Source organism: Caloenas nicobarica, chromosome 2 (genome assembly GCF_036013445.1).
Source record: "Caloenas nicobarica isolate bCalNic1 chromosome 2, bCalNic1.hap1, whole genome shotgun sequence".
Classification (NCBI taxonomy): domain Eukaryota; kingdom Metazoa; phylum Chordata; class Aves; order Columbiformes; family Columbidae; genus Caloenas; species Caloenas nicobarica.
The window spans coordinates 74,273,880-74,298,497 of record NC_088246.1 but is presented as its reverse complement, the minus strand read 5'-3'; the positions used below and the strand labels follow the sequence as shown (position 1 = coordinate 74,298,497).

The following is a 24,618-nucleotide window of genomic DNA, read 5'->3' as shown; positions in this document are numbered from 1 at the left end:
AGGGAGCGAGTTGATTTTCTCCATGTAGGAGCCTGGGGGCAAACCAGCATGCAAGTGGTATGGACAATCAGGGGCCCAGGAGTGAAACAGGTAGCGAACCACAATGATAGTGTAGATATGTCCTAAGGATGATGCTTGATAATTTTACAACATATTGTTGTAAGCAATGAACATGAATCTTAAACTGTAAGTCAGCTTGTTTTCCATTTATTCATAAGAATTTTGCACTGTTTTCTGCTTGTTACATTTCTAATATTAGCATGTTGTCTCATCTCATTAGGTTGGCTCATTCGGCACCTCTCTGAGATGCCAAAATACAGGGGAGGTTTTTGGAAAGTATTTCATCAGTATTGTTACAGGGAAAGTTAGGACCAGCTCTAGTGTTTTAATATGCTTGAATGTGAATATCACTAACACTTGGACACATCTATATCCCTTATTCTTCCATTATAAAAACAATATAGACAGCTTCACCTTCTCTTAAAAGCTATCATCCAGCAACAAGAATTAAATTAAAAAAAAAGAGAAGAAAATAAATGCCCTCAAGAAAGTGTTGTCTTCATCCACCCAGAAGAGAGCAGTATCAGGATCTCCACTGAGTCTGCCAGAACTTGTCTGTATGCTACTGAATAACAAATGAGGTGATTTATGCCCTTTGGAATAAGGACATTCTAGGGCAGATAAGGTGTGTTCATGCTGCTATAAAACCTTTCCGAGGGACAGTGGTGAACACGAAAGCTTTGTTACGTGAATGAGAAAAAGGTGGCTGGGAATAGTCAACATGGATCTACCAAGGTTAGATCCTCAGATCATGTAAGCTTTGCAGGACATCTAGAGGTCTCTCATCCTACCCCTGCCTAAAGCAGGTCCAGGTAAAGTAGGTTGCTCAGGGCCTTGCCCAGTTGGGTTTTCAGTATCCACAGGGTGGAAACTCCACAGCACCTCTGGCTATCTGCTCGAGTGTTTATCCTCATGGTAAACTTATTTTCCCTAATATTGAGTGGGAATTTCTCCCACTTGACCAACCTGATTGCTTTGTGTGATAAGGGAAAAGCAGTGGTTGTTATCTACCTTGACATTAACTTAACTTTAGACATGATCTTCTACAGCATGTATGTATCTAAGCTGGACCATTCTGGTCTGGACAGATGGATTGGAAGATGGGTGAAAAACTGGTTTGTTTGTTAAGCTTAAAGGGCTCGCATTCTACATAAAGGCCTTTACAAGCCTCTTGAAGAACAAAAGTTCTTCAGAGATCTATTCTGGCAGTTTAATGTCTTTGTCAGCGGCACAAAAGTGGAGACAGTACTCACCCTTATCAAGTTTGCAGCTGACACCGAACTGGGGTGAGCAACCAACACACTCCAGGGCAGGGCTGCCACTCAGAGGGACGTGGGCAGCTGGAGGAATGGGCCAATAGGAACCTCACAAAATTTGACAAGGACAAAAATCCTGCAGCTGGGGTGAAGTGACTCCTTGCAAGAGTATGGGCTGCTAGTGAGCTCTGCAGGAGAGGACACAGGTGCTGCTGAGCAGTAGGCTGAACATGAGCCAGCAGTGTGCTCTGGCAGCAAGAAAGGCCAAGAACCTGGTGCAGCCTGGGCTATATCAACAGGAGCATGGCCACCAGATGGAGATAAGTGATTATGTCCCTCTATGCAGGACTCATGAGATCCATCTAGAGAGAATACTGCATCCAGATTTCAGCACTGATTGATAAACTTGTTGCTAAGCCACCAAGATGCTTGGAGACCAACCCCATCAGGAGAGGCTGAGGGACCAGGCTTTGTTCCAGCCCAGGGATGAGATGTCTTCAGGGGAACCTAAAAGCAGCCTCTCTGTGATTCTGTGATTCTGTGATTCTGTGAAGGGAGACTTTATTACTTAAGTTGTTCACTATCCAGAAGCCCTGGTCTTGTCCTAGTGACGGCAGGAACTTCCCAGTGCTAGTCAGTGCTCACACACAAAAGTACAGAAAAACTTCTGGCCAGATGAGATGAGGCAGGTAAAACTTTATAGCAAAATATGCTGACATACCTGAGAGTCCCTGCCTTGGATCTCCCCTTGGGCACAGTGTCTGTTGCCATTTCCCACTTTGCCCAGCTCAGGGGCAGGTGGAATAAGCCCCAAGTGCTCCTGCCTCTCCCAGAAGAGCCAGGTTGTGGTTCCTCTTGTTCTTGTCTGTGTCAACAGACTGCATTAGCTACAAAAGCACGATAAAGTGCACTACTGTAAACAATATCCCAGTTCATAATTATTATTTTATTGCTTTCTTGCAGACAAAACTGGCATTTTTTCAAGGATGTGGCTAGAGTCTGCCCTGGAGGTGAGGCCATACCTGTCATGCAACTGGCAGGACTGGACTTACTCTTAATTTAAACTCATACTACATTTAACAGAGTAGTCTGGACAAGTGAAATTTCTGCTTATGTTGAAGGAAATTACATATACAGTATGTCACATAGTGTTCTACATGTAGTGGTCTTCCAGTATCTGTTTACAGTGTTTTAAAGACTGCCTGAGCAAATTTAGTTCAGAGACAGGCACAAGGAGGCATTGTTACAGTAAATTGATCTTGTTTCTTACAATACCATTTGGAGGTGATTTCCCAGGAATCCACACAGAAAATAAAACCAAGGAGAACTGTAGGTCCCTCAGTGCCGGCATAAAAGCTCAGAGATGTGCCAACAAGGTGAACTTGAATTTAATTGATGTTAACCTCACTGGTTCTTATGTTGCTAATCATGGAGAAGATAAGCATTTTTATGGAAACAGCTGGCTGTTTCCTAAAGGGGTCTAAATGATCCTAACTGAAAAGTGGATCTGAACAACAAAAAAAAAGGAAATAAAGTGGTAATTTTATTGCCTACATGTCTGACTCAGACCTACTTACATAGAGAAGATATTGTAGATACCTACAGACACATCCAAATCACATGGAGAACTGGGAAGAAAACATGAATGCAAAGTAGCCTCTTTAGCATCTCATATCTTATTAGGGCTCTAGTCCTCTGGTCTCTTTATCAGACTTTCATAATTACACAGAGCAGAGATTGAGAAGGCAGAAAACTAAATGCAATTGATTCTGCTATTTGAACAACAAGGTTTGTGTAGGTGTTTGGGGGAAGGAAGCAAAGCAAACCAGCTCTTGAGTGCTGAGCAGCAACACTATAGAAATAGTTGAGGACTAAGGAGGAGGAGAACATTCCATTGCAAGTCTGAGTGAAACTTAGGCAGCACTGGAATTTGGTCTAGACAGGAGAACTCTTCCACATTTACATTGTCGCATCTTGAAAGCTGAGGTAATCACAGATGTTTCATGATCCCCAGTGGCCGTCTCGTAAATATTTTGGTCCCACTGGTGACAACTACTCAAGATTTAAGTGCGTTACAGTGATGATTGTGCTTTTGTAACAGAGGAGAATACAGTTGTGATAAAAGAGCTCCCATTTCTGTTCAACGGGACTTAGCTGGAGGGAGGAGAAAGGCTAAATTCAACTTCTCACTTCTGAATTTGTCTTTGGAGAGCTGTGGGATGTATGTGAGAGAGGAGGCTGCCTTTTTTTTTTTTCTTTCCTCCATACTTGTACTGCAAAATTCCCCGTTAAATGATGGGAATAAAAAAGACTCTTAGCAAACTTTCTTAAGTCAAGTTTTACACATTTGAAAGGGCTTTTTTTTTTTTCAGCAGAAAGCAATACTTAATGCTGCCTTTAACAAGTAGCCTGAGGTCCCTTTGGTGTGGGGAGCTCTTGCTGGCTGGGCATACAAGCAAGCACAGCTGGAGCATACAATATGGTGATAACATCTGAAGTTTGTAAAAAGGGTGTCTTAGTAAGGAGGTTTCCAATTCTACCAGGAAATAAATTGCCCTCCATAGCCTTGGGGTTTGGAGAGAAAATATTCCTGTAAGGATGACACCTCCCCTCCTCAGCTGTCAGAAGCAGAGCTTCTGGCACAGTAAAGAACAGCATCTTTATCTTCCTTAGTTGTTACCAAAATAGTTGTGGTATGACCCATAAATTGAACATGAAACAACAGGTCTGCTTGCAAAAACTAATGCAAAGTGAGTTAACTGGTATTCTTTTCTATATATTAGATACAATTTTGTCCTTCACAGCCTGCAGCCATTATAGACTGTAAAAGTTCAGCATCAGGGAGATGTGCACGAAGATCTGTTTGAAAAGTCTTACTCCTCTCCATTAAGTTGGTAAAGATATTGGGACCTTTGTAACTGCTCTCATCCGGTATTCCCGCTTACAAGTTACAAGGTATTTTTAATTACGGTGGTAACATTTTAATAAGGCTATCGGTGCCCCGGGGCCAATGCTATAACCCAGTTATTTGACATGTTGGGTTGACAAGCACCTGTTACTAAGTGCAACCTTGTTAATGGAAGATTCATACTAATGAGGGGAACCCTGGGTGTCTACAGGGCTACTGCAGCAGCTCTCATTTGACCCTTCACTCCCATTTCCAAGAATGAGGGCACAAGCAGAGGAAAGAGATGGCTGTCAATAAAATAATTGTGCTCCTAATCCCCTAATACCTGGATGTAAATTAGAGCAGCCCCGGTGTGAAGCAAGTGTAAAGATCCCTTGAGAACTCTCACTGTTCCATTTCTCATCTTGTACCGCATGTGGCTGAGCTGCACTCTGGTATTAGATACCAATTATCAAGCTATCTGAATAATGGGGGGCAGATGCACCTTGCCAAAAGTTTGTGCTTTATTAAAATAATTCATCCTCACAAACGAATGTATTTTGCATGCATGTTGTGGCTGAAAAGATTTTTGCCCCACTACTAAAGAATAACTAGTCAAAAATAGCCTCATAGTGGTCTCAGCACTACTAAGTATCTTTCTGTATGTTAACTTCTCAAGTTCTGGCAAATGTCACCAGAATTGTGAAGCTGCTTTTGAAGGAATAGAAATAGTATAACATTAAATGATTGACCTTGTACAGTCACTGTTGGGGCGCTCTGCTTGCAGCAACATGAAATGAAGAGCTGTGTAGAAATATTGTGTACATGCTCTGTCGGTCATGGTGGCACCATGGTGGGAAAACGTTGTCACATTTTAGTCTCCTTCACCTGAAGCAAAACAGCCAGGCATCCAGCAACTTTTTGTATGAGTAGTCAGTCGGGTTTGACAAGGCTGACACATCCTTCACCACACCCTCTACTTTTGCATAGTGTAGAAGGAATTGTGCAGTCCTAAGATGCATTACATACCGCTGAATTCCAAGACATTTTTTTTAATCCTACCAGAAACTGGTAGCATAATATTCTAGGGACTGTCTAAAAGGAGGACACTGAGTGTTCAGGGACCTGGGAATGACAGCTCTTGGCAAGCAGTTCCAGGCTCGACTAGTCACAGGCTCACTCTGAGCACCTTGTGTCAGTCACTCCCTGCCCTCCCCATCCCCTCCAAACACTGGCTGAGGCATATCCTACATTTTAAAATGGATTGTGCTGCAGGGCACGGTAAATCTGCCCACAATTCGGCACCAGATAAGTGCATTTATCTTCCCCATGACAGGGATATCTTTGAGTAAAATGTCTGAACCCTCTCGGTTTGTTATTAATGGCATTTGAGACCACCTCTGCAGTCACTACAGAGGTGTGGCGCCAGCTGGTGAGCCTCTCTTCCTATACAGGGAAGAGCTCAGACTGCGGACTTGGGAGTGTTAACTGTGAATTTTCTGGGGAGAGCTCAGCCTGAGTGAAGTGAGGAAGTGGAAATTCCCAGGACTGACCTTCATGTCGTAATAAACACAGACTTTGTGAATGCTGCCACTCAGCCTAAGCTGTGGCTTCCCAGGCAGCCCTTGCACGGGCAGGAGTGGTGGTGTATGGCAGTCACCTTACAAAGACACGTAGCCAGATCAGTGGCTTGCGCGTGTAAACTTGTCCTCACTGCCCAAAACTGTAGAAGTTAAGAACACCGGAGTCACACGCTGTTTTACCTACATGATTTGATATCTGTTTGGAACGCCAGACCTGGTTTTTTGCAGGCTACAATAATGGAAGTCAGTTACCAAGTCATAGTCAGATTTGTGCTTTGAATGTCAGATATCACTAGTTATCAATGTGTTTCAAATATTTTAAATTTACTTCATTCCTCTCCATCCAAGGAAGGCATTAAAAAGAGGACGTCATTAAATAAGCTCAGAAGATGGCATGTGAAATAGGACGGAATAGCAGCTACTGTTAAAAGTTGTTAATGACAACCAATGAGGAGAATTTCAGTGTGCCCTTGGGAATTCAGTTGTTAACATAAAATAAAGACATCTTCCTGGTATAGACGGGGACAAATGCAAGTTGCTATATTCACCTCAGGTAGTGTTTCGAATAATCAAAGATCAACTATCCAGCAGCCTAAGCCTAAACTAGAGCTTTTGGGTACCCCACTGGGGTTGGGAAGGAGCCTTTTATGAAACCTAAAGAGACAGATTATGCCTAGCCCTAGTATTATATATAAAGGAGCTTCCCTGTGCTTACTAAAGCAGTGTTCAGCTATAGCCCCTTTGCCTCTTTTGGAACTGATTTCTCCCAATATCCTCATGGTGTTGGCAACTCCAAAGGAGGTGAGTTAGGATATAGGGCTGCAGGACAGGCCTTGGCTCTAGCTTGGTTTAAGGCACCCACAGAATCACAGAATGTCAGGGATTGGAAGTGACCTCAAAAGATCACCTAGTGCAATCCGCCTGCCAGAGCAGGAACACCTAGATGAGGCTACACAGAAAGGCGTCCAGGTGGGTTTTGAATGTCTCCAGAGAAGGAGACTCCACAACCTCCCTGGACAGCCTGTTCCAGTGTTCTGTCACCCTCACTGTGAAGAAGTTTCTTCTCAAATTTGAGAGGAACCTCTTGTGTTCCAGATTGAACCCATTACCTCTTGTTCTATCATTGGTTGTCACCGAGAAGAGCCTGGCTCCATCCGCGTGACACTCACCCTTTACATATTTATAAACATTAATGAGGTCTCCCCTCAGTCTCCTCTTCTCCAAGCTAAAGAGACCCAGCTCCCTCGGCCTTTCCTCATAAGGGAGATGCTCCGCTCCCTTCATCATCTTTGTGGCCCTGCGCTGGACTCTCTCCAGCAGTTCCCTGTCCTTCTTGAACTGAGGGGCCCAGAACTGGACACAATAATCCAGATGGGGTCTCACCAGGGGAGAGTAGAAGGGGAGGAGAACCTCTCTCGACCTACTAACCACCCCCCTTCTAATACACCCCAGGATGCCATTGGCCTTCTTGGCCACAAGGACACAGTGCTGGCTCATGGTCATCCTGCTGTCCACCAGGACCCCCAGGTCCCTTTCCCCTACACTGCTCTCCAACAGGTCGTTTCCCAACCTCTACTGGAACCTGGGGTTGTTCCTACCCAGATGCAAGACTCTGCACTTGACCTTGTTATATTTCATTAAATTTTTCCCCGCCCAACTCTACAGCCTGTACAGATCTCGCTGGATGGCAGCACAGCCCTCTGGTGTGTCAGCCACCCCTCCCAGCTTGGTGTCATCAGCAAACTTGCTGATAGTACACTCAATTCCCTCATCCAAGTTATTGATGAATATTTGAACAATACTGGCCCCAGTACTGACCCTTGAGGCACTCCACTAGATAGAGGCCTCCAACTAGACTCTGCCCCATTGACCACGACTCTCTGGCTTCTTTCCTTCAGAGGGAATATTACATCTCCTTAAGACTAACTTGCTTAAAGAGGGTCTCCTAAACCCCAGTTTTTGTGCATCTATGTCTTAAGAGGCAGAACTCCACCTTCTGCTAAGGGAGATGAGCAAGGAACTCCAAATTACTGCAATTTATTCTTTCCTGCATGGCATTTTCCTCAGGAAGAAAATGAGACTCCGCAGCTTGCAGAGTTTACTGGACATTTGCTCTCAAAAACTCTTTGAAGTAAAAAAAAAAATCAAGGAACTTAGGATGTAGCCTTAGGTACCTCAGGACCAGGCCTCTCCAGAAGTAGTGAAGGAAGGTTTAAGCAAGGTTGACCAGTTATGACACTGATATTTTCCTGTAGCTGGTAGAATTTTAATCAATATCCACGAGGTTTGACTCTGCTTCAAGATAATCAAGTCCACCTAGGGTAAGCACCCAAGTAAAATTGATGGTTCGAGCAAATAAAAGTATTTGTATTTACTTCTTTCATTTGTCTATATATGAAAACAGTTCAGATAGGAACACTGAGCTGTTTCGAATATTGGTTCAGCCTCATCCTCTCCTCTCCATTTCAGTGGGGCTAATTGTGCAAGCAGGACCAGCAGAATCCACTTGCTATTGAAGTACATTCTTCTGCATGTCCAGGTAACAGTGACTCATCCAGGCCCCTGGGTGTATCACACACATGCTGTCTCCATCACAGATAATGCAGTGTCTCACTCAGCTGGCACACCAATCCACGCTGAGAGGTGGGGCTGATTTGAGGTGGTGCTAAAACTCAGCAAGAACCTCAAATCAGTGTAATACTTTTGGATTTCTAAATACGCACACGTATAAACGGACAGCTCTCAAAGAGAGTTGTTGAAAAAAATGCTTTGTGTTCATATATCTAAATACAAGTGCCTGGTTTGATGCATCACCACTCAAAAAAATCTGACTTTTAGGTATACTGGTGGTACTAATGCAGTGACCTGTATTTATGTTTCAAAAAGTTTGGACTAGAGTATAAAGGCACAAAGTTCAAATTCCCCTCATTCTGCATTTCCCTCCTATTCTACATCTGTTTTCTACCTTTTTACTTCCTTCTTTACAGCATTAAGCCTATGTACTTGTTTTTCTTACTCATCCTGACTGCTTTTGTATTCTGCTCCCTGATGACTTTGCAATGTAATGTCAAATCATCAAATCATGCAGATGTAATCTGTATTCAAAAAAGCACCCCAAATCCACATATATGTATGTATGTAAGTATGTGTGTGTATACATATATATAAATGCACTGATATATAATGATTCACATTATATATAATATGGCATATATATTACAATATGGAAGTCACTGTATGACTTTATAGATAATAGGCAACTTGCATTCTGCCTCTTTGTAGCGCTCCATACAGCTCCGGGCAGTGCCGTCAGGATGCCTTTCGAGATCAAGCAACCCCACGTTTGCTTGGAGGAGCTTTTATGCCCCTGGTACGCTGTGCCCACCATCACCTCCAGCAGCAGGCCAGGTTCTCACATAACCTGTACCGTAGTGCTCCCATAAAGACACAGCAGTTTCAGTGGCATGGAGGAGAACTGCTTTTATTTGGTTTTCTCTTGAATAGTTCAGAAAATCTTGTCCTTTGGTATGTTTGTGCAGTTGTTATTTACTGTCCTGTGGCCTACCATGTGGATTTAAAATACCAGGAAAATGATCAGTGCAGGGACAACAGAAACGGGCCCAACAGTCTATGCGTGGTGTGGGCTGCTGGTGATTTCCCACAAGCTTAAAAAGCTTACAGCACATGCATTGTCACGGAGCATCAGATGACTGACATGGCTGGCTCCCGTATTGCACTTAGGGACGAAAGCCTCAGGATTATTTCAGAAAAGCTTGGCAGGGTTATTCATGAGTGACTGTTGCTTCTTAAGGTCTGGCCATTTTCCCTTTGTCTTCTAACATCACGGACAACTGGCCAGACCAGCTGAGGCACTGCCGCTGAGCGTAGCTAAGAAATTGTTCCCAGTTGACCACTGAGACTGACCCAGTGGTCAATGGCTGATAATGGAGGCACTGCTGGGCAATCGACGGCAAACCACCTTTGCCAACACCTTGCATGTATATAAGTATATTAAAATGATTTTATCTCCAGGATCTGGCTTATTTTTTTTACTTTTAGGAGTAAAGCTTACTCCTGAAGTCAAGAAAAAAACAAGCAAAAATGTCAGTTTAAACACCTGTTTCTGGATATCATCTTTTGCACACACACAGACGCCATCGGTGCGTGACACAACCCAAACATTTCATGTGCTGGTGCACAAGTTTTTGGGCTGTTTCAGAAGCAAACTGGACTTGGAGCATCAACAGCCTTCCCGCACATGGGATCTGATGTATTTCCCAGTTGATGAATAAAACATCGACGCTGCTGTCCTAACAAGCACACTGGCCCTGTGATGCGCAGGGGCAGAGGTCCAGTGAACAGGACCCATCCTTGAAGTAATGGCACTGATTTAGCCGGCGCTGCCTTGTTCGGCTGCCGGTTGCTTTCTGGAGCGGTACCAGGGTGTTAGGCGCCCTGGGCACCCCTGGCCCAGGCACCCCATGCCCAGGGGCTCTGCGACAGCGACGGGGAAAGCGCCGGCCGGTAGAGCCGATATGGGTCACGACTAAGTTTTTAATGGGCAACTGATGAGCGCAGTGCGGGCACCAAGGGAGGTGGAAACACGGGTACAGACGCTCCGAGAGGTCTTACGGTGCCCGGGCGGCCACCGGGGAGCGACACCGACACCACCGCCACCACCACCGCCACCGCCACCGCGGGGCGGGGGCCGGGGCCGCGGAGAAACCTGAGGCGGCCGCCGAGGAGGCGCGGAGGGCGCAGGCGAGGCGGCAGCGGCGGCTCCACGCCCAGGAGCGCCGCTTAAAACCGCCGCCGAAAGGTGTGGCCTTGCTTTTCCTCTGCCGGCGGGGAGGGGAAGGGACGAGACGGGACGGGACCGGACCTCCGCTCTTGCCGCCGCCGCAGCCTCCGCCGCCCGCCACCGCGCAGCGCTCCGCGGCGCCCCTGCCCTCCCCACCCCACACCTGCGGCGCAGCGCAGATCCCCGGCGCTCGGCCCTTCTCCGGCCGTCGGCGGGCTGCGAGGGAGAGGCGGCGGCATCGCGGCGGGCCCTCCCGGGGGAGGGGTGAATGCCTTTCCCCGCGTCGGCTCTGGGTCAGTCTCCCCGTCGCTTCGCCCGTCGTCCCCTCTCCTCTCCCCGTGCGGCGGACCCCCGCGCCCCCCCGCCGCCATGAGCATCAACGGCGGCTCCCACCCGCGGATCAACACCCTGGGCCGGTTGGCGCGGGCCGACTCGGGCACCGACCTGCGCTACGAGATGAGCTCCCATGTGGTGGGGGGCGGCGGCGGCACCCACACCCACAAGACCTACTACTACCAGAAGACCTACGGGGGGGACTACGCCTCCGACGGATACGGGTAGGTGCGGGCCGGGCCGGGGAGGGAGCGGCTCCCGCCGGCCCCGCTCCCTCGGACCCGCCTCGGGAGAGCTGCCGGCAGCCTGCTCGCTGGTTAATTCCCTAGGTGTGCCAGCTTGCACACTTTTTTTTTTTTTAACTTTTGGTGAGGACTCCGTGAAGAGAGTAAGAGGATAAAAAGGCAGAATGGTCACCTCGCTGTCTCCCCTTTGCAATCTGGAGTGTAGATGTGCCTGTGCTGGCTGTACTGAGCCAACAGTTCTCTGCGGATAAAGTCCTGCTTTGCTCGGTGGTACAAAACAAGCTGTACTTAGGTGAAGTGCTTTATACATCGTACAGCCAGGCTCAGCTCTTGCTGTCCTCAGCAGCACTTGCATTACTCGGGCTATAGCACAATTTTAACTAGTGGGAATTGTTCTCGTATTCATTTTTGAGTTTGTTTCTAACTTGTGCAAGGCCTGGGAGTGTAAGGCCATGATCTTTTATGTAGGGATCCCTGGCTGGGGTGCAAAGATACGGTCTGCTTCCCCCCCACCCTGCCTTCTTTTTGCTTGTTGTGTTGCTGTGAGCACAGAGAAGGTCTTGCAGATGGGGTACAGGCTGCGGATCCTGATTTGGAGAATGCCTGGTGTCATGGATGCAGCTGTACCAGCAGTCCATGCGGATCAGTTCCAGCAAAATCAGTGCAGTGATCATGAAGACTTCTCCATTAATCCCCTTGGCTTGGAGTTCGCAGGACTGAAATGCAGGCAGCAGTTACAGTCACTGAAGGAAAACAGCACTGGTGTATGATAAGGCACCTATCCAATACACTGCTGGAGATTACTCCTTTGTACATGTGGAATGGCTCCATTAAGCCTGTTTGTCTAATTATTTATGCCACTGATTTAGGAATTGATTCAGAAGTGCTGTTGTGTAATTTGTGTTAGAATTTATCGCCTAATTTTATGGATAGTACATCATTATCAGATTGCAAGATGAGAATTAAACATATTAAAGTATAGTAAATAAACAGCAGATGAGAACAGGCAGGCTTTATTAAATCAAGCAGATCTATAAATTACTGTAGAGAATTAGGATTACCCTAGAGAGCACAGAGACCTCTGTTTATGTATGTCAGACCTGTTGCTGGAGGACCGCTGAATGAAAGGCAAAATTTGCATTTTACCTATTTTTTCTTCATTACTTTGCCTGGTTCTTAGTTCTTCATTTTACTTTCAGTTTGGTGCGTGCACAGGTAAGTTAGTTAATGATGAATTGCAGCTGTAACATGTCTACTTACTATTACAGTAGTATGGGGATACCTATTTATTGCTATATAATTAGGACAATTCAATACTTTACCAGGGGAGAGTGCACGAACAGGGACTCCAAAATGCCGTCATTGCATTGCATTTGTGAGGATCTGTTTTGCTCAGTGGCACTCCGCTGCGAATACCTTTACCGTTTACAAGAGGCAGACATGAAAAATTAATGGCGGAACATGCTCCTTCCAGGCTGTTCTCTTTTTTTTCCCAGGTTAGTCTGATGCAACTATATTGGATTCACTAGAGTCACTCCCCTATTATTCCTGACCTTCACTGGAAGAGAAATACCTTCCTTTAATTTAGCACTCTTTGGTTTTTGTTACATATTTTAAACCAGTCTGTAGTTTGTTAGGCTCTTCTTTCTGTAGTATTCAGTGGTGGCGTAGCAAGAATGGAAAGGACAGATGTGATCAAGAGGTCAATAACCTTATATCAACATCCTGTCACTTATTGTCTATAATATGATATTCATATCTCCTTTTTCGGAAGGCGTATCTGGCAAGGAGGTTGCAATGAAACTTCTTGTTCACTTTATTGCGAGGTTTCTACATGGAACTAAAGAACTCTGTTAGTGAGATCAAAATACACGCATATATATATAGAACATATACTGTAAGTGTGTGTATATATATATATATATATAACAAAATACTGTAAGTAATTATTTGCGAAACAATATATGTGTGTGCACCTTGTATAGGTTTATTTTTAATTAGTTCTGATTTTAATTAAAATGTCCCACAAAATACGAAATGAGGGGTTTGTTGTCAGTTAATTAAAAAAAGCACCAATGCCTGATTTTGCAGATGCACTGCTAGCAGAAAACACACTAAATCCTGTGCATGTTGTGCTTGCAGGACCAGGACCATCATCTATGGAAGTGGTTTTAATAATTAAATTCAGCCTGATCTGCACAGTGCCAAAGTTTAGTGGCAGTTACTGATCTTACAGAACCGAGGCTTCTTTTTCCAAGGGGGAAGGTTACTGCACCTGAATTCTAAATGCAGTAGCATTCGACGTATGGTCTAGTCTTGTAAGTTTTGGGGCGTATTCTGCCAAACAAGTCTGTGCTGAGTATTACATTACTCACAGAGCAATATAAGACGCTCCCTACCCTTAGGGCTCAGCAAGGTGCTTTTACAACATTCCCGGTTTCTTCTGGCTTGGGAACTCAGGATGAGCTTGGCCCTGAGTACAGAGACTCAGCTTGACAGTGAGTCACACACTCCTAAGCTGCCAATTCATCAGTCAAATATTTGTCAATGTCTTTGCTATGGAGAGATAAAATCTGATATGCTGTGAGAAAAGGAAAAAAAAAAAAGGCAGTTTTGTCATTGCTAAGATTAGGGGTGTTCACGGTTACTGTGTGATAAGAAAATAAATTAATTTACACAATTCTGCTTAAGAATGAATGTGACTTCTGCGCTTTAAGTTAGAAAAGGAGTTAGAAATTCACATCCTATCCTCTGACATTACTTTCAGGGACTGACAGACAAAGTAAACTTGGAGAAAACAGATTCAAAGCCATGTTTTTGCCCTTCCCATCAGTCTCGCAGGTATCTGCAGGGTCCTGGCTAAGCTGAGTGGTGGTGGGGCTTTGGGCTCTTCTGCCATAGCGTTGCACCAAGGGAAGAGCTGTCCTGGTGACAGGCAAAACCCTGGGCAGACAGAGGGAGGGATGCGTCGGAATTGCCGAATGCTTGCAACACCGGCAGAGCCTGCGCTGGTGTGCTGGAGCTGGCCGAGACATGGGTCTCGGCGGCAGCTGGTGATGGTGCCACGCCATGAGAAGAAAACCAGGTTGTACCCATCCCAACTCACCTTTCCATAGGTATGTGTGTGAGATTTCAAGCTAGGTGCCTTTGCAGGTGTGAAAGCCTGTTGAGAGGGGTTTGCTGGCGTTTCGAGTGGCAGGGGCGTAATTCTGTGGTGCAGGCAGGACCCGGTATTTGGCACCTCCCTCTCCCAGAGCCGGAGGTGGGAGAGGCAGCAAGTCTGCAGCCTGCTGCACTGGGCAGCTATGGCCTTTAGAAACAGTGCTGTTGCTCGTGATGATTAGTGCCAGTGGGGAAAAAGTGCAAGGATTTTCTGCAAATACATGTGGTAGGGTCTGTTGTGAAACCCTGCTTTCTTTAAAGGTGCTTGGCCTCAGATGTCTTAAGATTTCACCACTGACTCTTAAATTTTTGCATGTTTCTAATGGTATTTAGAGCCCAATTGTGTAAGACGCAGACATCTTTTGAAGTTTCCTGTCATTGTGCCTTAGTGTATGTGCATACTCAGCAGATGGGACTAGTTTGGCAAGGCCAGAGTGTGCCAAAACTGATCCTAGTAAAACCAGAGATGTACAGGGAGAACCCAGTTATGAAACTCTTGATAATTACTGACACTTCCATTCACCTTCTTTGAAGCGGGGTGGGGGGGCGGGAAATGCTGGTTTATAGTATTTTAGTTTCTGGTTATATTCTTACAGGTATTGTGATTTGTCACCTTTTGCCAGCGTACACCCATGTGTTTTCAGGGGCGCACACGCCCAACTGGCAGGCGGTGGCAGATGGGCTGGGGTTTAGTCCTGTGGGGTGTGCGGGCGGTGTGCTGGGAATGGAGATTCCAGGTCAGGTTTTTCTTCTGACTTGCCTACCCTGGGCATACCAGGTAATCCCTTGATGAATCTATTGCTTGTTCAAACAAGTTTGTGTGGATAGGGAGGAAGAAAGAAAAAAAAAAAAAAGTGAATGCTGTTGTTTTGCTCTCATTGTTGAGTTAAGGGAGTTGCTTGATACTTTCCATCTGCATAAAGACCTTTTTTTAAAGCTTCCTTTACTTTTTGAATGAAAAAAACCAAGCACTTCAGATTTTTAAAAGGCAAAATGTTCTGTGGAGCAATCAGAAAATTTAACAAGGGTTATTCTAATTTGGTTTAAATCAGATCTTCTGGGCCGAGAGTGTCCCATTTGTGTTTCCAAAGCTTTAAGGAGCTGTGGAGCTGCTGGATGTGCTTCTGCCTGTCTCCTTGGCCCCGCTGGGGCTCTTGTGAGGATCACTGGTACTGCTTAACAGTTAAATGCAATCCTGGTTCAGAAATTGAGAGTTCAGCAGTAATGTAAGGGCTGAGTTTAGCTCAGGTGGGGTGTATTGCACCATCCTGCCCAAAGCCCAGTGGCAGCAGGGGCTGGGCTGTCCTCTGGTTTCTCTGGGAGAGCGAGGGAGCCGTGTATTCTGCCTTGACATGCAGCGAGCAGGGTGGCTCCTGTACAGAATGACGACAGTGTGAAGATGCCGTGCCTTTCCTAGGGCTCCTCTGGCTGGAGAGAGATATAGGGCTACGTTTTAAGATCCCAGATGAAAGTGATTCTTCTGGGATTCTTCTGTGTTCTGAAGTATGCTCATAATTTTTGAAAAAGACGCTACCCATCGTTGTTTTCCTTTGTTCCTTTAATGGCTAATGACTATTAAAACTAAGCCGTTTTAATAAAGAACTCAGTTTAATAGTGTCTTTTTGAAATTCATGAGCTGCCCTCAAAATAAGTGGTGGTCTAAAATTTTGAGTTGTAGGGAGAAATGGGTGGTTAAGGTCTGAAGCAGTCCAAGCTGTTTCACTCAGCACTGTTATGCAGTGTTTACAAAACCAAAGCACTACAGCAAATAGTCAGATTCTTGCAAATGCGTGTGTTTGTTAGTAGGATTCCCTGCACTCTTATGTTACAAGCCCTGCTAAAAGATTGAACTCCATTTCTTTTCTGCTGGAATGGTTGAAAATGTATGCTGTTTTTATGCTCTGCAGTAAAATAAGTGAAAAATTTGTCCCTATTTTCACTGTTTGGCATTCCTACTGTGTTTGGCACAGCAGGTTCCTGTTCACAGGTTTGAGCTTTAGATGCTGCCAGAGTTTAAAAATCGAATCGAATTGTCATCATAGCAGCAGTAGTTGTTACAACAATCAAACATTACTTTAAACTAATGCAGTTTCATGTAAACAAAGTCAGATGAAGCAAGAGAGACATTGACAAAATATCATCCGTAGCAATCCACTTAATCTATGTCCTGTGAGGATTTTTGGGGTCCTACATCTTTCTGAAGGACATAAATGTATTTTTATATATGACCTAGGTTACGTGGTTGTACTTTGAAAATTCAGCTTTGTTCTTGCCTCCATGTAATATGTTCAGGGTTTAGGGTTTGCCTCAGTTTCTTTAGTCCAGTATTTTTTTTTTCCTTATGCCATTGTGTTGGATATGGTTTTCCTTTGGCTGGCTGTTTCCTTCTGCCTCAAGGTTGGACATCTGCTTACTCTGCATTGGGGTTTCTGCTTTGATCTATTCATTCCCATTAAAGGACTGTTGGTTTCAATAAGAGAAATATTTCACTGAGGGCCTTTGAAACTGCTTATGAAATACTCTCCTGTCGCATGAGTGAAAAGTACTGAAGATGTGTCCATTTGAGATTGGGCTAGTGCCATCTGATGTATCAACCAATATATGTTGAGGTATTGTCTTGCTAAGTATTTTCTAAACTCAGAGATTGATTTATGCCTTTCTTGAGTATGTTTGTACAGCTAAATCCTCTTCGGATGTGAAGTCATTGAGTGCTGTTGACTTGGTGAAGCTATGCCGTCAAACATCAGCTCCTGTATTGGTGCCTGCTGTCCCTCGGGATGCCCCGTGACCCAGTGTAGCTCTGTTTGGTCGCCTGACAGATTTGAAAGCCACGAGCTCACCCAGTGTCATCAAATGCCTTTAGCAAGCCGCCACCTTTTCACCCATCATCCTAGTATTGCTCTCAGTATTTTGACTAGAATAACAGTTAGTTGTTTAACAACAAAATGGACATCCAAGGTGTTATCATAAAAGCAGCATTGATTAAATATTGTGCGCTTCTCTGGTTTCAGTTTGTATTGCTCCAGCTTTGGCCATTATTTTGGTTATGTCTTTATCTACTAGATCGGAGAGCCTTAAACGCTTGCTGCTTTCTTCTTCTGAAGGTCCCTGTGAACTGTAAGCAACTTACTTGTAGATCTCTATTTGAAGATCTAAATAGAGTGCGCTTAAGCCTCCTACTTCAAGGCATCTGCTCCTGCCTTTGAAATAGTTCTGTGCGTCTGTATTAAACCATCTTCAGTTTTCCAGGTTTTTTTGTTATTTGGACAATAATTCTGGTTGTGGTATTCTAACATCGTTGGGATGAGCACAAAATACCTGCGATTCTTTTTTTCCTATCTTTTAAATTGTTTTTTATTTATTTGAAAAAAAGTTTTTCTTCACAATTTCTTAGCGTGTTAACTATGACAGCTGTTGTTTAGACCTTCTCTCAGTGTGAAGTGAAGTAATGCCTTTAAGATCAGTGAAGTTACACTGGGGCCAGTGGAGATATGGTGATTTATTACAGTAGAAGTCTGGTCTCCATCTATAGTTCTTTTGGCTTTAATGGATATCCAGCATTTATAGCTGTCAGGAGATGACTGAAAAAGCGACTGAAGAAGAAAAATACACTTCTGATGTTCTGAAAAGAGAAAATTGCTTGGAAGGTTCCTTTCTCTTCTTTATTATGTTTCATTCATGAGAATAATTGTGGGTGTATTTAAATGTAAATTTTAGATGCAGCCAGATACTTCTAGATCCAAACACAACAGTGATGCCTAAGGAGAAGGAACGATTTAGAAAAGGAAGCTGACAGGAAGCCTGGCACAAAGTCAGACCCATATGTTATTTTTCACAATTGCTTTCTTTAAGCTCTTTCCAAGATATACAGGGGTGCATAGCACAGCAGGGCGCAGCGTTTGTGCAGCCAAAGGGTCACAGTGCCAACCAGGAGTTGCACATGCACAGCTGGTTTTAAGTCACCCAGTGATTCTCCAGTCCTATCTCTCTGTCTTTGAGGATCTGCTCTCTGGTACTGGGGGAAGCTGGTGATGAGTTGCTCAAAGTTTTTCCACTTGTTCAAGAGGAGCTGATAGGAGAATAGCAGGCTGCTGGAGCACCAACTGCACACATTGCAGAAGAGCTCTTAAAAATACACCATTGACCATTTCTCACCATTGACCATTTCTCTCAGTGATTTTCCCAAGAACACCTCTGCCAAGCTTTTTACATTGTCACAATTCCTTTTGTGAAGGTTGGTCAGAGTCTGTTGAAGTCAGTGGAAAGGTTTCCATTGAATCTGTATGACTTGCTGCGTCTGAGCCGGACAGATTTGTACCAATTGTCTTTTTGATGTTAGTATTGTATGGAAGGTTTGAGCCTCAGTGATTTGTAATGGAGAAGGTTACCTACTGTGAGCACAGGAGTTAGAAAAGGAAGCTTTGAAGCGTCTCTTTTTCTTAACGTCTCTTAGTCGTGGTTTATTTTAGTTTTACTGGCAAGTGCTTCAATTTGGGAGCTGCCTGGGCTTGCTTGGGAGCTCTGATTCCATCAGAGGAATGGTTCCTTGCTTGAAGCACCTCACCCACATTTGACTAGCAGTGACTCGCTTTGGCGGCTCAATCCCAAATGCTGGAAAAGCAACCTTCTAGTGGTATGGATGCAGTAGGCTATGTGCGAGACAATAATAGCAAGTCCTTTTTCTATCTCGGCTTTTTCCCCTACTAGTGTTTTCGGTTCTGGAGTTTTACTTGGAACCCCCAAACTACCACTTTATTTATTCGTAAGAAAGCATGTCCTCTAACTCCACGCCCTACATCTATTTCTGCGCATCGTGCAGTTCCTTCCTAAGACACTGCACTAGCCTCATGCATTTCTGCTGATAAAAAGGCCCTTTGTACACTTGTATGGACTTGTGTGCTCATGTGTAGCAGAGGATCCTGCTTTCTTTTTATGCTCTGACATTCGATGGCTGGTGTGGCAACATATTAGAACATCATACAAAGGCTATGTTCTAATGTAGTGACATTAACAAAGGTTGCGAGTAATTTATTATCACTGTAATACTGCCAAAGTTTCGCCTGTCAAAGCTGCAAACTCCTGTACTGAAGAAAAACTTTCTCCTTATGGCCTGCCACTTTCTACCTTCTGCTCTGTCCTGTGGCGAAGCCAGTTCCATGCTTGCTGTTACAGATTATAGGCTGGTTCTGCCATTGTGGAATGGTCATTCAAACTTCACAGTGCAGTTATGCAGGAGGGCCAGATAAAGTGTGTGCGTCTCTGTGAAGCTAAATGAGATGGATTATTCCATGTAACTTCCCTTAGCCATTCTGAATTTGTGTTTCTTGTGTCTCCTCAAGATGTGTGATCACTCTGTACTTACTTCATCTTCTTCTTCTCCACAACAGTCAGAATGGGACCTGTACAGTGTCCAGACGCCAGAACACCATCCAGGAGCTGTTGCAAAACTGTTCGGATTGCCTGATGCGAGCTGAGCTCATAGTACAACCCGTGAGTGCTTCTTGTTCTTCTTATCAAAAGTGATTACAAATATTACAGGGAATTAATGCCGTGTTGTTATCTGGACTCACAGGCTCTGCTTCTTCATCTCCTTCCTCCCCTTTCAGCTGTTTGTGTGAGGAAACTGGAAGTGGAATAGCACACCTCCTTCCTAGGTGTCTCTCTTCCTCCTGCAGTTAGCGTTCAGTAAAACTGAGTGAAATGCATGCAATTAAGAAAAGGGGGACTTCTTCATTAAAAAGAAAAAAAAATCCACCTTTCAAACAGATTATGCTGCATTTTATTTTTCAGTTTTAGATCAAGACCACTGTCAGTGTAAACAGCTGTTTATAATGTTATGCCCACTTATACTCTTAGTATGTCCTATAGAATATTGTCATCATATTCTGGGCCATAATGAACCAGAACCACTGTAGGAAAGACCTGCATTATCTTTATTTTTCCAGATGATTCCTAAAGAAATATATAAAGCTAGATTAAAGTCTTCTCGACTGTTTCATGCCAAATGCATGCAGGTGATCTTTGCTGTATGCTACACTGGTATAAACCCATAGTGCCTGGGGGTGGGTTACTCACTGATGCGGGATTCAAGCCTGGAGAAATGTGGAATGTCCTCTGTTCCTGCTGAAGTTAGAGGAGGTGCAGGGTGGTGAGTGCATCCTGCTGTTGAGGCCTCTGAGATGCAAACCCCAGTCACAGTTCTGGCAGTAGATGTGATTTAATGCACGTTTTTGGACCCTCTATGGACAGAAAGATCTTTCAGGAATGAACTCTGTGGTTAGCAGTTCATTTCCTTTTCAGAGACACAGCATGTGTGAGCATGTTTATATAAAAATCAATGCCAGGGTAAATACTGCCTCTTGTTAAGGATTAATATTATTCCAGTGAAGTTAAAAGAAAGTGATGTTTAGTTCCAGCTCGGTGCCACAGCACGCATTACTTACTTCGTGGTTTTTTTTTTTCTTTTCTTTCCGAGGGACAAAGTAATGAGGTCCATCAACATTTTATTTGCAAAGTCAAATCACAGCTGGGTTATGTTTTGTTCAGCATGGCTGTGTCAGTGTGGGATGAGATCAAAAAGCCGTGTCTTCCTGCTTGAAGCACCATGACCATGCTGGTCCACTGCACTTAGAAGGTGCATGGAGAATTTGCCTAAACTCTGGTGATAAGGTGGGACGCAAATATGGTGGGGCATGGAGCTGGTCCCAGGCAGACAGGGTGCAGTCTGTGTTTTTGCAGGGGATGAAAGTCTTAGAACCTTAGGGAAACTTCTGAAAAATTAGGAGCAGTATCCACTAGCTCCTACTATGACAGTGTTTTTCTTCTTGTCCTCTAAACACGAAAGCATAAGGTCTTAAAGAGTTAGCACGCCGTGTGAAGCCTTGGATCTGCTGAAATAAACATCAGTCAGGATGTGCTGTTCTTTATGGGAAGGTTTGGTTGGTATTATGTTTTAATAATTTTATTTCATATTTTATTTGTAATAAGGACCTTCCAATGTCTGTGGATCCTCTGTCAATTGACCTTCTGCCAGTTAAAACTGACAGTCAGAAACCTAGCAGTTGAAACCTGTCATGCTTCTTAAAAATAATCAGTCTTCGTAACATCTCTTTTAAAACAACCAAGCTGACACTTACGTGATGAATATTTAACTTAGTCTTCCATCTCTTTCCTTTTTGTGTATTTTTTTTTTGTTCGTTTGTTTTAGGAACTGAAATATGGAGATGGAGTCCAGATTAGAGGGAACAGAGATCTGGAAGACTGTTTTGCACAGGCAAATGACCAAATGGATATCCTGGATGGGCTGATTAGAGAGATGAGGCAAATGGGCCAACCCTGTGAGATGTATCAGAAAAGGTATTGCCAGGGAAGAGTTGGGAGAGGGAATGTGGCTGATAAGTTTGTGTTGTCTCAAGTGCTCACCTTCCCTGGTGTTGCAGGATGTGGCAGAAATGAATAAGGTGGAACTAAAAAAACGATGATTCTATAGATCTGGGGCAAGGAAAAGGGCCTTGCAGGTACTTTTTTTTCACAGCCTTTGCTTTCAGCACTTTGTTTTGAATAATTGGTGGTCCAGTAGGAGAGATGAATTGCATTGTTTCCATGTTTTCTGCGCATTTTCCTCATAGATGCTAAGTGGTTCCTTCCCTTTCAGGCTGCTTCAACTTCAAGAGCAAATGCGTGCCCTGTACAAAGCCATCAGTGTTCCCCGCGCCAGGAGGGCCAGCTCCAAAGGCGGTGGTTGCTACTCCTCTCAGAGTGGCTCAGGCTGGGATGAGTACACGAAACGTGTCACAACCGAATGTTTAGGCTGGATGAGGCAGCAGAAGGTAAATCTGTGCAAAACCCAGCGACAATGCTAAGACCTGGTGTTATTTGTAAAAGTAGTAATGTTTGGGTGCCAGTAGAAGATTAAAAGTACATATGAATGCTTGTCATATATTATTCCAAATTCCTATTTTTTTCCTCTTTTCAGTATTGTACATATAGTGACTTTCCACTGAAATACGAACATGCATTTGGGGTCTTCTTTTGCAGAGCAATAAGTGTGGAAGTTAGTTTTGAAAGCTAAATGCGACACGGCTGCTAACATAACAAAAAGCATTGGAATGTTTGCGTTAGAGATTATTAGGCTTGATATTTCCTTCCTTCAACAGATTTCCTTTATGATTCATATTTATTTTAACCCTTTACACAGGACCAGCTTCACAGATTTAACCATTATCCAGGATTTTACAGTTGTTCTCCCCCTCTAATCTATCCTCATCACAGTGGGAGCCAGAAGGTAGAGCCAACTGCCACAGGAGTAGGCTTTCAGAAGTCACTGCCGAAATTCACACAAAAATGCTGAAGTTGCCATCTGTTGCATTCGCAGAGTAAATTTGCTTGTGCACAGCTGTTGATGGTGTAACCTGGAATAGAAGACGCATGTTGAGAGCACGTAGTCTGGGTTTTTTTGTGCTGTTGAAGTGAAGTTGCGTGTTTGTGGTTGGACAGCCCTTTCTGAGAGACGCGTAGGGAGGGTGGAACAAGGTGGCTGAAGTTATACTCTGCAGACTCCTTGTAAACTGAAATTGCAGTATTTTTGTCTCTATTAGGTTGTTGCTTAGTGATCCTGTCATTGTTATCTGCATATGGTGTTTGCCAGGTGGCTGCTATGCAAACCAGATGGGGAGGGGAGAGCTGTACGGTTCCCATACTTTTCTGTGAGTGCTACTCATGGTCTAGTCTTCCAGTGCCCTCCCAGAGCATGGCGTGTTTTAGAGGCAGAAGGGGAAGTGGAGGCGCGCTCATTGAGTGGTAATGTGTATAAGCTCTGTGCCCGGAGAGCAACAGCAGATATGATTGCACTACACATGCTGTGGGAGAGCAGGCTGATTGTCAGACCTGCCAGGGTTTGAGGAGTGATGTTGGACAGACGCTGGGCACGCTTCCAGCGATGAAAGACGGTGAACATGCTGCACCTTCCAAAGACGCCACGTGACACCCTGCTCAGACATCCCTTGCTAAGCACAGGGAGCATAAGCAAGTGTTGTATAGCTGTGTTCCTACACAAAACCTCCTGTGAAAGTATAAGGTGCTCTCTCTCTCTCTCCCTTCTTCAATCCCTAAGGCAAAGCCAAGGTGGGGCCAGTAAGCACTTAGCTCCCTGTTGGGCTTTTGGGGTTTTTTAGGGAGGATTTATTTTGAACCTTCCATTGTGTCTTGCTCTGTTCCATTACCTGCTCATAGTGCGACCAGGATAATGTTTCCCCTAGCAATGTGTCGAGACATGGGAAAAAGGTCTGGGCAGCTGTGCTTTTCTGCCGGTGTTTTTCTGTTTTCTGTCGAATGATTTGCTGACAGGAGAATCAGGTGGTAGGAGGGTTGGTCAAATTTCCAGTGCAGAATGAGGGAAACTGCAGTGAAATCCAGACAGCCTTTGTTCGCGTACTGGCAGCCAGCCGGGACTGCTGCTGTTGCTACAGACTCTTTAGACTGTGTAAATATAACGAGAAGGGTCAAAGTCCTGTAACTTTCAGATGGCTGAATGCAAAATGGTTTTGCTTCTTGGATCATTTTCAACACTGCCTTTGAACCCCTACGCTTGAGTGTGGTTCGGGCTTTATTGTCTTCTGTTGACTCACAGAGATTTGGCTCCAGGCTGGTAATTACCAAATTCGGTCCCAACCCAAGATTAAGATTCCTGTTTCTTTGCTGTGCGCATGCACAGACAGGTGTTCGGACAGAGACGGAGTGTGTCTTTACAGTATAAAAGATGATTTGGAGTTTGACGAGCTGAATCGTGAATGCAGTGGCTTTTTATGTTTGAAAATAATGAAACAAAGAACTGCAGTCAGATAGTTTTTAAGTTAGTAATTATCCAGGTGGATTACTGTTTTTCAAAGGCTGTCCCTAGTGATTTTCACTTGGCATCCTACAATGAATGTTGCCGAAATGCAAGACAAACAACACTTTCTATAATCATTTCGGTTTATCTTCCTTTTTTTCATTTAGTTTGACTGCATTTTACTGAAGTTATTGGAATTTACATGAGTGTAATTAAATTGGAAATGTAGTGTACTGGGCTACGGAACTTGACTCTGGGTATTTTCACATGAATTGCATGAATAGCATTGTTTGATAAAGTCATAATTTGTTTTTGGAGTGATAAGAATGTAACTGTACTGTAGAACATAAAAGAACAGTTTGGTCCAAAGAACACAGATTAAAATACACTACTGAATGTGCTTCATCTAGTCTAATTCTAAGCAACTTAAATATTTTCCCTACTTTGTTTCTTCTACTTTGG

The 24,618-nt window shown here is 44.3% G+C and overlaps 1 protein-coding gene across 3 annotated transcripts in view; it reads left to right on the top strand.

The window, feature by feature from the left end:
• The first annotated feature begins 10,639 nt into the window (after positions 1–10,639).
• Positions 10,640–24,618, top strand: part of DSP (desmoplakin) — a 38,990-nt gene continuing 25,011 nt past the window's right edge. For 2 of the 3 annotated variants that reach the window (XM_065627646.1, XM_065627644.1), the window contains exons 1-4: positions 10,640–11,144; positions 19,715–19,817; positions 21,535–21,683; positions 21,982–22,156. In XM_065627646.1, coding sequence (XP_065483718.1) covers positions 10,957–11,144; positions 19,715–19,817; positions 21,535–21,683; positions 21,982–22,156 — 615 coding nt within the window. In that variant the 5' untranslated portion in view covers positions 10,640–10,956. The remainder of the gene's footprint in view (positions 11,145–19,714; positions 19,818–21,534; positions 21,684–21,981; positions 22,157–24,618) is intronic. The other variant, XM_065627645.1, reaches the window with a different exon arrangement.